The 14,607-nt window shown below is 39.3% G+C and overlaps 1 protein-coding gene across 1 annotated transcript; it reads right to left on the bottom strand.

The window, feature by feature from the left end:
* Nucleotides 1-3,414: 3,414 nt before the first annotated feature.
* LOC139859585 (RNA demethylase ALKBH10B-like) lies at nt 3,415-6,837 on the bottom strand. Its single transcript, XM_071848368.1, has 8 exons — nt 6,358-6,837; nt 5,954-6,076; nt 5,689-5,807; nt 5,482-5,605; nt 5,219-5,335; nt 4,377-4,489; nt 4,133-4,287; nt 3,415-4,030 (listed from the first exon to the last, which is right to left on the bottom strand). Exons 1-8 carry the CDS (start codon nt 6,740-6,742, stop codon nt 3,553-3,555), a joined length of 1,614 nt encoding a protein of 537 aa, XP_071704469.1. The 5' UTR covers nt 6,743-6,837; the 3' UTR covers nt 3,415-3,552.
* Nucleotides 6,838-14,607: the final 7,770 nt, after the last annotated feature.

The raw sequence follows: 14,607 nt of genomic DNA, 5'->3' as shown, positions 1-14,607 counted from the left end.
CAGTTGTGTAAGGATGACATTTTGACGGCTGTCACCAACACTTTCGACTCCTTTTGCTTACCGGGTGGAACGAACTCATCTTTCATCACATTAGTTCCAAAGGTTCCTAATCCGACTAAGGTTAAAGATTTCAGACCTATATCGCTGGTTGGTGTTCAATACAAGATCGTTACTAAGTTAATGGCGATTAGGATTGCTAAAGTGATAAATAGTGTTATTGGAGTCGAACAGTCTGCCTTTATAGCCGGAAGACAAATTCTTGACGGCCCGGTTATTCTTAGTGAAGTTATTGCATGGTATAAGAAGAAAAAGAAAAAAATTGTTGTTATTTAAAGTAGATTTCGAGAAAGCATATGACACCGTCAGTTGGAGGTTTTTGGACCATATGTTAGAGCGCCTTGGTTTTGGGTCGAAATGGAGAAGATGGGTTCAAATGTGTCTTTCGTCGGCTAGAGCTTCTGTTCTTGTAAATGGCAGTCCATCTAATGAATTTAAGATTGAACGAGGATTGAGACAAGGAGATCCGCTAAGTCCATTCCTTTTTATTATCATAATGGAGGGCCTGAATTTAATGATCACAGATGCAGTTAATCGTGGACTTATTCGGGGTGCTCGACTAGGAAGTGGTAACTTTATTGTATCGCATTTATTTTACGCTGACGACGTAGTGGTCTGTACAGGTTGGAATTTAGATGAAATGAGAAACATATTGCGTTTGTTGGAGGAGTTCTATATTTCATCCGGGTTAAAGGTTAACATCGACAAGTCACACTTATTCGGGGTTGGGACATCAGATGCGGATATGGTTGCAATGGTTGAGGCAACAGGGTGTAGTCAAGGTGTGCTTCCATTCACGTATCTTGGGCTTCCTTTAGGTGCCAATATGAAGCTTTTAAAGAATTGGAAAGGGTTAATTGATAAATATAATAAGCGGTTAAGAGGATGGAAAACTAATATGCTATCGATTGGTGGGAGATTGACTCTTGTTAAATCGGTTTTAGGGAGTTTGGGGATTTATCATTTTTCGGTTTTCCGTTGTCCAGAAGCGGTTATCAAAAAGATCGAGTCACTCCGTTCGGCATTTTTTTGGGGCTCCTCCATTGGTGAAAAGCGTAAGATAAGTTGGGTTAAGTGGGATAAGGTTTTGGCTTCGCTAGAGCAAGGCGGGTTAGGAATAGGTAGCGTGAAATCGTTTAATTTAGCCCTTCTTCATAAATGGAGATGGAGGGCGATGACAGGTTCTAAGGATTTGTGGATTCGAGTTATTAAAGCAATTCATGGTGAAGATATGGGTATTCAAAGACAGGGGTTAAAGTATAAAAGTATTTGGGCTGATATAGTTAATTCCTTCAAGTGGGTGACCGAAAAGAATTACATTAGTTGGAATGTATTACATAAACAAGTCGGTAACGGCGGTACTACTTTGTTCTGGAAAGACGTTTGGTTGGGAAATGGCCCTCTGTGTACTCGATATAACCGATTGTTCCATTTAGACTCAACTCCGAATGTTTTAGTTAGAGATAAGTGTGGTCCTGCAGGTTGGGGTTGGTGCTGGCAGCGTGAAATCACTGGTAGAACAGCGCAGGAACTCGAATACTTGTTAGCTGAATTGTCATCAGTCCAATTGTCTGATGGGCTGGACGAGTGGGTGTGGGGTTCGGCAATTGATGGCATCTTCACGGTGGCTAATCTTCGCAAGTTGTTAGACGATGCGATGTTAAATGGGGCCTCGGACAGTACTTCTTGGAACAAGATTCTCCCATTGAAAATAAATGTTTTTATTTGGAGGTTAGCCCTCGATGCTTTACCACATAGATTTAATTTGATGCTTAAAGGAGTAGATATTTTGGATACGACATGTCCGACGTGTGGAGCTGATATAGAGGACTCTGAACATACGTTTTTTGTTTGTAATTTGGCCCGGGATATTTGGGTTCGTATTGGTGTTTGGTGTAGTATTCATATTCCGTCGTCGGTAATGTCATGGAAAGAGCTTACAAGTTGGATCGATAGCAACCCTCGAAGTGCAGATTGGAAGATCCGGTTGTATATCATTGCTGCGACTACGGTGTGGATCATTTGGAGCTTTCGGAATGGTATCGTGTTTAACACTCATGCAATCAAGAAGTGTGTTATATTCGATTCCATTCGCTCGTATTCATTTTTTTGGTTAAAAAATAGAGGGAAGTTAAGGTGTAATTTAATTTCTTGGTTATGTAACCCGTTGTAACTTTTGTTGTTCCTTTCTAGCTTCTCGCTAGGTTGGGTTCCTTTTGGTTTTTTATAATATTCGGCTGTTCAAAAAAAAAAAAAAGAAAGGTAGTGAAAAAAAATCTGATAAAACGATAAATATGGTGCATGCGTGGGTAATAATCAATACTAATTCCTTCCTTATTCTATGCACAGTTTTTTCTTTTCTTTTAACAGCAGTTTGGGATCACCTAAGGGACTAAACCACCCACGTGGACGAAACCCGGACCAATCCAAGGGCATGGCCGGTAAAACCCCCTTCCCCACTGCCCCCGCAACGAATGTACGAAAGGCGACCTTGGGTGGATTTCAAAGTCAGGGGATAACTTTGTGTGCAATGTTGTAGTTCCCGGGAGTCGAACTCCCGACCTCGTACAAAGAGTGTCTGGCCATTACCATTTGAGCTACAAGACAAGTTTATTCTATACACAGTTTTAGATGATTCGTAATTGAGAAACTAAATTTAAGAGATAAAGATCGTGATATCATTTTGTCCAATCGTGACGCGATTGTGAGCCAGATGTTTATTCCCTATATAATTAACCATATGTAAATATGTAATTGTAAATATTAGAATGTAAATAATTAGACTGAAACTAAAAAAAAAAAAAAAAAAAAAAAAAAAAAAAAAGTAAAAACTACATAGTCTAGGATTGTGAACTAAATCAATCTTAAATTTGGAGATCGGACATAATCACGTTAAATCAACCCATTGAACCCTGACGAGATGAATTTTTGTCAAGACTGGTCAAGGTTTCATGGCTGTTGATATAATTAAAAACGAAGTTCATTTGGTTATGTATGATGTATTTAGCCACAAATTTTTTATATATTGCTTGAAATGTGACGTGTAACATTAGATTCGGGGTGATGATTGTTGCGTAATCCTGTTTGTATCAGAGTCCCACATCGGAAACAAATGTATTTATATAAGTCTAAAGGAACCTCTTTTTACTAACAATTTGTTTTAGAGTACCTAGATACTCTTAGGTTTACATGTATTACATGTTGTTTGAACTATTGATCAGTACTTTATGTTTTTGTCAACATAAGCGAGTTAGTAGTGAGGTATATATGAAGACTGCTATAAAATGCTTAGTAGTATTACGTGCTTGCTCATAAAGTTTGTTAAGAACAACAAAATTTGATCACAATAATGACCCTACTAAGCAAGATTTCATACATAGATATAAAACAGACTGCAAAAGGTTCAATATAGAACTTAAAACTTTGCATTACCTTCTTCTTTCCCTGTTCATATTGTGACATCTAGTCTCTATATTACTGCTTTATACATATGCTTCAAACTGCTACCACTTCCTTCACTTGATCGCTTTTTAAATCGTCATACGGTTTTCCTTGCTGTTCACCTTTTTCTACAGCCGCCATATCATTACCACCATTATCGCGTGTACTTTTGATGCAATCTTCCTCAGCATTCACCTTTTTTGATCGCTGAGCTGGACGATTGCCAACTGGCGGAAGAAAAACTCCGGTGCCGGAAACAGGTAAGCGAGGCGGAGCATACACCATCAGAGGAGTTGCCGCTGAAGTTAGGATGGGCAAAAGACCGGTTGGTGGGAGCGGGACATGGTGGTTGAGAACGATTGGATGGGGAATGTGGTTTAAAGGTCTAGTCGGAGGTAGGGCCCGCTGACCATCACCTGGCGCAGATCTCTTTGGTTCCGACTTTGTAAAGGTAACAAGTATACGGTGTTTACGTGTAGAGGGTATTGCGTGTCTGGTATCTGCAAATCTCCCCTCCATAACAAGCATAGATCTGCAAAGTCAAAGTGATTGGTCAAAGACAAGTCAACTTTAGTCATTACACAAACTGATTACTTGCTAATAATAACTAAAAGATTCCAGAGACAGAATATACCCAGGAGTAAGTGAAAGGTTTAAAGAACCTCCGTATTCACCAGGATAGTGGGGCCCAACTAGTATACCAAACGCCATGTCGCATTCAGTCAGAAACAGCACAGAAACGGGTCTTCCAAACCAATGTGGCCATGTATGAGGCTGTGAATACTGACCCTACACATACATCATACAATAGTTAGCCCAGCCAAATAATACCACTCCATTTAACTTAACAAGCAATAAAATAAGGTGTCCCTGTTAACCTCGTAGAAGTAATCGATGATGCACGAGTCTGGCTTCACTGTGATAGCTTGCAGGGCCATTAAACGGTCAATAACGTCTTGAAACAAACTTGAAATGGGCTCTATTTTTCGCTCTGTATAATACAATCTTATTTCAATTACTGGTATAATATAACAGGTGACAATTCCAGCTCACCTTATATTAATGGGTCAAACCAGTCCTTTTCTCTCAAATGGATCTAATTAGTAAAGTTCAAGTGAGAGCTTAAAACCAACGAGCTTATAGCTCAGTGGTACCCGATGCCTTTGATCCCTGGGCCCACAGTGGGGGAAGCTTTGACCCAAGAAAGGCGCAAGTTCGATTCTCAGTCTGGGCGCCCCGCATGGAATTATTTCTCCCTCCGGGGGGAAATTTGTGAAGTGTTTTCGGGGGTCTAGCTAGCTGGGGTAAAAATTGCCTTGCCGTCACTGTGGGTACTGGGAGGAGGTACTTTGCCGGCACAGGTCTCTTTCGGGGTGGGATTGGTGGGTGCTACCACAGGGTTAGCGTGTCTCTGCCAACTTACACGTTTTGACCCAAGTGAGAGCTTAAAAGGAACACCGAACACAGAAGTGTTTATTTATGGCTAAAAAGCTTCAAAATATTCTCATTTAGGATGTTAAATCATCATTGAAATAATACAATAGCTATTTTGGAATGAAGCGTTTCAGGTCAAGCAGATATGATCTGTCACAAACTTTACCTCAAGTTACACATATTGACCCATAAGCTACCAACCCATCCACCCACTTTGTCACCTTAAGTATGCAAATATGTTCAATTGTTTTTCTGGATCGTTGTATTTAAATACTTAAGTACATGCCTTTTGAAATACAACCGATGACCTCATCTTCATATGGAGCATTGGCAATGGGCAATCCCAATTGAATAATCTCTTTTCCATGGCCTTTCATTGGTCTATTTGAAACAACGTATGTCCCTACTGCTTATTTTAAAAAAAAAAAAATACAAATTATTTTGCTAGATCCATACAGAATCAAGAATAATCCAAATTTAAATTCCAGTTATAAAGAGAAAAGAATGAGAACATAAACTTTTCATAGCTTATATTCATATTCATATTGCACTTGCCTTGAAATTTTCCTTGTCTACCTGCAATTCTCAGATCATTAACCAATCGAACCATTTTCCAAACTTCTGAGTCATCAAACAACTTTTCATACAGTTTCATTCCTTCAACCACATTAATCTATAAATAGAGATTGGTTATACAAAGAGATTAGTTACAACAGAAAGTAAATGTAATTAATAACAGAGGCTAAGAATGTTTACCTGTTTTCCATCCAACATCTCAGTAGCAACAAAGGTTTTTGCAGTGACCGAAACATTAGGCTTCATGGGTCCAATACGCGTAGAATATAAGTCATTCTCCAAATGTACATCAGGAAGTACTTCAAAAAAAGGTAATTTAGTAAAATGAACACCATGTAAAGATGGTTACAACTTTCAAAACTCAGCCATAATCAAACAAATAACAAAAAACAGAAGCAAGTAGTAAATGATTAAAAGGTAAATTTAAAATGAGTACACATTTTACCTTTCAGATTTGGATTGAATTTGCAAACCACCTCTTTTACTTCACTCTTGAAGCAGGCAGACGAAGTTAAATTCGAGTCAAAACCATTTTGGTTACCGTTTACTTGAGGTTTTGTGCTCAAACCTGCTCCAAATAAAATTAAATAATCACTAATTTACCATTTTAAAACTAATTAACATGACTTCCTAGACTAAAAGTCAAACAAATTATATCATGTGAAGCATAACAAAATCTATACACATATGGACAAAGTGCATCACTTTATGGTCTTAATTAATCACATAAACAAGTACTAGATCATAACCAAATCAATATATAGGAAGTGTTACATAATAAAAATAAAAACAGTATATTAATATGCAACCCAATTTTACACATATTCACAAATAAGTATAGAACCCTACCATTGTTATACTTTGCTGCAACAGTGAAATCTTTTTCATCAGATCTCTTTTCTGGACCCACAACATTAACATGATCAATATATCCATCACTATTCAATTGTTGACGATTCCACGTGGCATGTTGTAACGCGTACTGAACCTCAGCTACTGAAAAATGCGGCTGCATATGAAGAACAGAGTTCCAATTACACCTTCTCTGTTGTATAGATCCTATGACGTCATCATACTCCCCAAATTCACCAACACTTCTCAAATGATGACATAATGAATCAATAATCGCATTTGCAGCTGCAAATTCACCTCTCAACCATGATGTAAACCTATCTCCTTCATCAGTACCGTACTGACCAACATTTACACCACCGCCATTAGAAGGATACTGCATTTTATCAGAAATTGTGAATGAGAAGTGTGTGAAATTTTAGGGGATTATGCAATGTGAAACGGAGATGGGGTAAAAATTGTTACATTGTTCGTATTAATTTGTTGAAATGTGCGTGTTAAGAAGAAGGATTAAATTAGGGTTCGTTAATGAGGTGATGAAGATGGCTTAATCAGTACGCGGATTTGATTTCCTCAGTCACACAGAGTAGTATGGTGGGAGTGTGATGTATACATATAGGCAGATATGTATATTAACCGTATTAATATAGCCTTGGAGGCCAAGTTTAATAAAAAGAATCTTCGAGAGGAAAAGGTGTGTTTGGATGATTACCATTTAATTACGGAGTATTATTATTATTATTATTATTATTATTATTATTATTATTATTATTATTATTATTATTATTATTATTATTATTATTATTATTATAATAATTATAATAATAAACTTAAAAGTTTTAAAACTTACAAAAAATTAGTGGGAAGCCTAGAGACAATCTGGGCCCCCACACCTCTAGCAATAGCAAAACCTATCCTAGTAAAAATATGAGCAGCAGCACCGGCACCAATATCTTGAGCCATCGAACTCTCCTGAACCCGCTTTAGCAAAGAAACAGCCTCCATTTCTAATTCCCCAAGGGAAGAAAATGAGAAAGGAATGAAACCATAACCAATCGCCTGACAGCTAGATCCGTACTTGACCCGCTTCCGACGAGCCGCATCAACCACAGCACGTCCAGGGACAAAGTCAGAAAGCCCAGACTGTGTCAAAGGAGAAGACCCTGTCAAGTCAACACAAACATCGCGACCACAATCCCAGGAATAAAGTAACACATCTGCAGGTCTGAGTGCTCTGTCGTTCTCTCCAGACAACCCAATGCCAACCTCCTTCCTCGCTGAAATCCCAGATCGATAACAAACATCAACAAGTGAATCCCGAACAACATTATGTCGATGCTTAATACCCACCACACCAGTACAAGACACCGCGTGATCCCCAAAAATATCCCCACTAAAAACCCTTGAACAGGCAGAGCATGCTGTCGAGATAGAGAACAATGGAACACCCAACCGGTAGCACAACACATGATAAGGCTAAAAAGGAACATATATTTCATAGCAATATCCCTCCTAAATAATAGGTTTTCATCTGTAATTGTATTATATTTTCATTGTAATTGTTTAAATAAATAAGTGCGAAGACAAAAGGGGAAAACGAAGATTTGAAGACACAAACGTCCAAAAAGCTCAAATGTACAAGATACAATTCAAAAGGTTCAATTTATTGATGAAAAACGTCTAAAAATGACAAGAGTACAAGTTACAAAACGCAAAGTACAAGATATTAAATTGTACGCAAGGACGTTCGAAAATCCGGAACCGGGACATGAGTCAACTATCAACGCCCGACGCAATGGACCAAAAATTATGAGTCAACTATGCATAAGAATAAAATATAATATATAAATAATTATATAAATTATTTATATATTATAAATATATATATAATCATGTCGACAAGCTATGAGACAAAGGATCCTGAGCTGGATTTTCAAACTCCACGACTCGCGGAGTTTGAAGGCCAAAAACTCCACGACTCGCGGAGCTGTCAGAAATCAAAGCGCCTATAAAAGGCCATGCATTCGTTCGATAAAAATAAATAATAATAATAATAATACTCTGTAATAAATAAATAAATAAATATATATATATAATATATATATAATATAGGGTAGTTTTATATTAGATTAGTTCGGGTTATGTAAAAGTTATTTTTACGGGTTTTTGAAGTCGAAATTCTGTCCGTGTAACATTACGCGATAAATACTCAATGTAAGTTATGTTCTCCTTTTTAAATTAATGTCTCGTACTTAAGTTATTATTATGCTTATTTGAGTCAAAGTAATCATGATGTTGGACTAAATATTAAAGACGGGGTAATTGGGCTTTGTACCATAATTGGGGTTTGGACAAAAGAACGACACTTGTGGAAATTAGACTATAGGCTATTAATGGGCTTTATATTTGTTTAACTAAATGATAGTTTGTTAATTTTAATATAAAGATTTATAATTGGACGTCCCTATAAATAACCATATACACTCGATCGGACACGATGGGCGGGATATTTATATGTACGAATAATCGTTCATTTAACCGGACACGAGAATGGATTAATAGTCTATGAAATTATTAAAGCAGGGGTGAAATTATGTACAAGGACACTTGGCGTAATTGTTAACAAAGTATTAAACCTTGGATTACACGCAGTCGATATGCTGGTGTAATTATTAAACAAAGTATTAAAACCTTGTTACAGTTTAAGTCCCCAATTAGTTGGAATATTTGACTTCGGATATAAGGATAATTTGACGAGGACACTCGCACTTTATATTTATGACTGATGGACTGTTATGGACAAAAACCAGACGGACATATTAAATAATCCAGGACAAAGAACAATTAACCCATGTGAATAAACTAAAAATCAACACGTCAAACATCATGATTACGGAAGTTTAAATAAGCATAATATATTTTATTTAATATTTTCTCGTACTTTTATTTATTGTCATTTTAATTATTGTTATTTATTTTATATTGTTATTTAAATATCGTCATTTACTTTACGCTTCGCTTAAAATATAAAATCGACAAACCGGTCATTAAACGGTAAAACCCCCTTTTATATATTATTAATATAATATATTTTGTACAAATATAGTTAATTAAAATATAGTGTACAATAAGCCCGCTCCCTGTGGAACGAACCGGACTTACTAAAAACTATACTACTCTACGATTAGGTACACTGCCTATAGTGTTGTAGCAAGGTTTAGGTATATCCCATTTGTAAATAAATAATTAAAACTTGTGTAATATTTCGTCGTATTTCGTATTTAAATTAATACTATTTCATATACACCTCGCACGACAACAACACACATCGGTAAGTCTTTGCGTTCATCGTCTGACCCAACCCCAAAATAGGGACTGCCCTTAGCCAATCAGAGGTGTGATCACCCTGCTGTGATTTCCATAAGGTCGATTGTCGGGGAGATAACAAAAAAGAGGATTCTGCAGAAGCGGTAACCTTTGTAAAATAAACATCTGCCAATTTCTTCATGAGTATTGGGGCAGCGACCTCACTCGGATTACCTAAAATATCAAACCCAACCGTTTTATTAAACAGACCCAATGCATCTTCAAAAACACGACCAAGACCAACAATACCCGCATGACGTAGGAGCTTGGTCTGCAACCCAGCAGACTGTAATCGAGAAGCCAGAAAAGCATAATGACGAACATCTCCCGCAGAATAAACACCAAGCCCTCCAAATGCAAATGGCAAGGTGGCAAGCCGCCACTGCCAATCACCAAACCCAGGCCCTGAAGCAGTAACAATACGCTCCAAGGAAGATCGAAGGGCTCCATCGAAAGCGCGTTGAGCCGCCTCAAATATACTAGGAGGACAAGTACGTAAGGTAAAGTAGAGTTTAGAAACTCCCGTACATGCCTTAAGCAACAACAACTCACACTGAGGATCATCAAGCTTAGCAACCTTATCTATAAGCGCAATGGACTTGGTCACCCTTCGCATCACCAGTTCACTACAAAAACCAGGATCGGAACTTGCGGGGGCCCCAAGCAACTTAACACCATTTAAAGGTCGAGCAATATTAGGAGGAAAGACACCTACTTGCCTGCTGCGAGGGTCCTCCGTAGGCCAGAAAATTTCAGTTTTTTCAACGTTGAGATGTAACCCAAAACGAGGCCCGTCCTCCATAATCAAATGCAAAACCTTCCCCACCACCAAAGTGTCCCCAATAATAGTGCCATCATCCAAATACCACGCCTGAAGACAAACCTCAAAATTATCTCTGATTTTAGAAACCAAGGGTTGTAAGACCAAAGCAAAAAGCAGCGAACCAAGGGGATCACCCTGTTGCACCCCCTGAGAAGACCATAAGGTGTGGTTCCCATAATACAATCTGGCTGGATTAGAGTAGCAAAATTAAACCCACCGAGAAATGCTAGGACAAAGGCGGCGAACTTCACGTAACATGACCGTACGATCAACTAGATTGAATGCATTTTGAAAATCAACTAATAACATAGAGAGGACAACATCAGAGCCACGATCCTCAACCAACCGATTCACAGTATGAAGAATAGCCTCGCCACCTGACGAAACCCCAACACCAAATTGAAGACCATCGAAGTAACTTCCCAAAGACTGGCCAACCATAGCAGCGCCAACCTTCGAAACAAGACGTCGCCAAACAGTACCCACAGCTATAGGACGAAGACCCCCGCCGGGATTGATAAGCGGTGTGAGGGGAGCACTAGCTATATACTCTCCTAATTCCATAGGGCACCTTCCAGCTAGAAAGAGATTAATGACCCCGGTAATAGAGCCAACCAACTCATCCGAGACTGCCACAGCAGCACCACTCAAGCAATCCATAAGGTGTTGTGCACGTAAACCATCCCTACCACATGATGTGCCCCGAGGAAAACTTTTAATCTGGCCCAAAACAACAGCAGAAGTCGTAACGAGGTGAGGGTGATCAACCGGCATATTAGGCAATGATGGAGCTATAGAAGAAGGGTGCTTAGACAGCAAGTCCGCCAATGTGGCGTCATTATAAGGAGCAACGCCTGATGAAGAAAGAACACGAACTGCAGCGGTGTAATGGCCATCACAAATCTTCCTACGACACTGCTTAATATTACGCACTTCCAAATCAAGGACCTCATCATCAACCACTGACAACATAGGAGAATCCTCTGCCAAATACTCCCTCACAAGTTGTAAACTTCCACCCGCTGTCCCCCAAGAGCAAATAGCACGGGAAATATTCTCTTCCTGATGCCAACGCTTTATCGAAGACCTAGACTCACGACTACTCCGTGGCCGAAAGGTTTTAAGGGTACAAAGGGGTAACACCAACAAAGAGACCCAACTAGAAATGTCATCAGGCTTAGAGATCACCTTATCAAGAGCACCTTTCAAAATCCGAGAAAACCCCAAACGACACTTGGGAGGGATAGACTTGACCGTGCAAAACCCCTTAGAGAACAAACAATCAAGGAGAGCCACGTCAAAACCATCGTTATGATCACGCACCGAACCATCCTCAATACAAAGTCGAGCAGGAGAAGAGGGAGCTAGTGGCTTGGTAAAATTATGAAGCACAAAACGAACAATACCATTTCCTTCATCGGGGGGCGGCACATCCGAGCCCCTACCATGACGGCACTTAGCACGTACCGTGTGTGTTTTGTAGAAAACACCACATAACCAAATCCCCATACGCCTAAAAGTAACATCAGCCTCAGTATAAACACTCAAATTAGAAGTAATATAATGTCGAGTGATATCCCGCGCATCGATACCACAATGACGATCACTAAGATGCTTGATAAGAGAACTTCTAACTAGCCCATTTCCACTCCCATTTTGACAGCCACTAAGACCCACAAAGGGACAATGAAACTTCACAGCGGCATGCGACATAACTACACACAACCTTTATTTGTAGTGCATAGCTAAAATGGCAGATGCAAAATCCCCATACACCGTAAAATAATTATAATCATGAAGCCAAGATAAAACTCACAGGGACTTTTAACAAACACCTTCTAGGGCTTGAATTGAGACTTAGCAGAATTCATGGATTTCCTGAGTCCAAAAAGACAAGTGTAGCAAAACAAGATTCAGCTATGAGTCACGTCTAGGGCTTGAATTGAGACTTAGCAGAATCCATGGACTTTACACCCCCCTCTCTCACTTCCAAATCAACCTTCCGAAAGAGATTCAGATAAACATAATAATGGCGGCTTCAACTTTCCTAATGTTGATGCTATTCGCTTTGATTGCCGGATCTGCAATTGCTCAGTCGCCAATGGCCGCACCAACCGTTTCTCCGAAGGCCGCACCAACCGTTTCTCCAACGGCCGCTCCTAAATCTTCACCGACTGAATCTCCGATTGCATCTCCACCGCCACCTCCTTCTTCTGTGACACCGACCGGAGCTCCGACACCGTCAATTGCTTCTACTCCTACCGGTTCACCTACTGGTTCACCTAGTTCCGCTAGCTTAAACGCCGTCGTTGGATCTGGATTCTTTTATTATTTTTATAGAAAAAGTGAACATAAATCTAATCCGTTTGATCGCTAGTTGCTTGTGACAGGCCAACTAAGTGTTATTATTATTATTATATAATTTTTATTTAAATTTAAACCTTATTATTATTATTATTATTATTATTATTATTATTATTATTATTATTATTATTATTATTATTATTATTATTATTATTATTATTATTATTATTATTATTATTATTATTATAAACTTAAAAGTATTAAAACTTACAAAAAATTAGTGGGAAGCCTAGAGACAATCTAGGCCCCCACACCTCTAGCAATAGCAAAACCTATCCTAGTAAAAATATGAGCAGCAGCACCGGCACCAATATCTTGCGCCATCGAACTCTTCTGAACCCGCTTTAGCAAAGAAACAACATCCTTTTCTAATTCTCCAAGGGAAGAAAATAAGAAAGGAATGAAACCATAACCAATCACCTGACAGCTAGATTCGTACTTGACCCGCTTCTGACGAGCCGCATCAACCACAGCACGTCCAAGGACAAAGTCAGAAAGCCCAGACTGTGTCAAAGGAGAAGACCCTGTCAAGTCAACACAAACATCGCGACCACAATCCCAGGAATAAAGTAACACATCTGCAGGTCTGAGGGCTCTGTCGTTCCCTCCAGACAACCCAATGTCAACCTCCTTTCTCGCTGAAATCCCAGATCGATAACAAACATCAACAAGGGAATCCCGAACAACATTATGTCGATGCTTAATACCCACCATACCAGCACAAGACACCGCGTGATCCTCGAAAATATCCCCAGTAAAAACCCTTGAACAGGCAGAGCATGCCGTCGAGATAGAGAACAATGGAACACCCAACCGGTAGCACAACACACATCTGTAAGTCTTTGCATTCATCGTCTAACCCAACCCCAAAATAAGGACTTCCCTTAGCCAAGCAGAGGTGTGATCACCCTGCTGCGATTTCCATAAGGCCGATTGTCGGGGAGATAATGAAAAAGTGGATTCTGCAGAAGCGGTAACCTTTGTGAAATAAACATCTGCCAATTTCTTCATGAGTATGGGGGCAGCGACCTCACTCTGATTACCTAAAATATCAAACCCAACCGTTTTATTAAACAGACCCAATGCATCTTCAAAAGCACGACCAAGACCAACAATATTCGCATGACGTAGGAGCTTGGTCTGCAACCCAGCAGACTGTAATCGAGAAGCCAGAAAATCATAATGACGAACATCTCCCGCAGAATAAACACCAAGCCCTCCAAATGCAAATGGCAAGGTGGCAAGCCGCCACTGCCAATCACCAAACCCAGGCCCTGAAGCAGTAACAATACGCTCCAAGGAAGATCGAAGGGCTCCATCGAAAGCGCGTTGAGCCGCCTCAAATATACTAGGAGGACAAGTACGCAAGGTAAAGTAGAGTTTAGAAACTCCCGTACATGCCCTAAGCAACAACAACTCACACTGAGGATCATCAAGCTTAGCAACCTTATCCATAAGCGCAATGGACTTGGTCACCCTTTGCATCACCAGTTCACTACTAAAACCAAGATCGGAACTTGCAGGGGCCCCAAGCAACTTAACACCATTTAAAGGTCGAGCAATATTAGGAGGAAAGATACCTACTTGCCTGCTGCGAGGGTCCTCCGTAGGCCAGAAAATTTATGTTGTTGTTATTATTATTATTATTATTATTATTATTATTATTATTATTATTATTATTATTATTATTATTA

This window comes from Rutidosis leptorrhynchoides, chromosome 7, assembly GCF_046630445.1.
Source record: "Rutidosis leptorrhynchoides isolate AG116_Rl617_1_P2 chromosome 7, CSIRO_AGI_Rlap_v1, whole genome shotgun sequence".
NCBI lineage: Eukaryota > Viridiplantae > Streptophyta > Magnoliopsida > Asterales > Asteraceae > Rutidosis > Rutidosis leptorrhynchoides.
The sequence above is the reverse complement of the archived record's forward strand: the minus strand, read 5'-3'. Positions and strand labels throughout refer to the sequence as shown.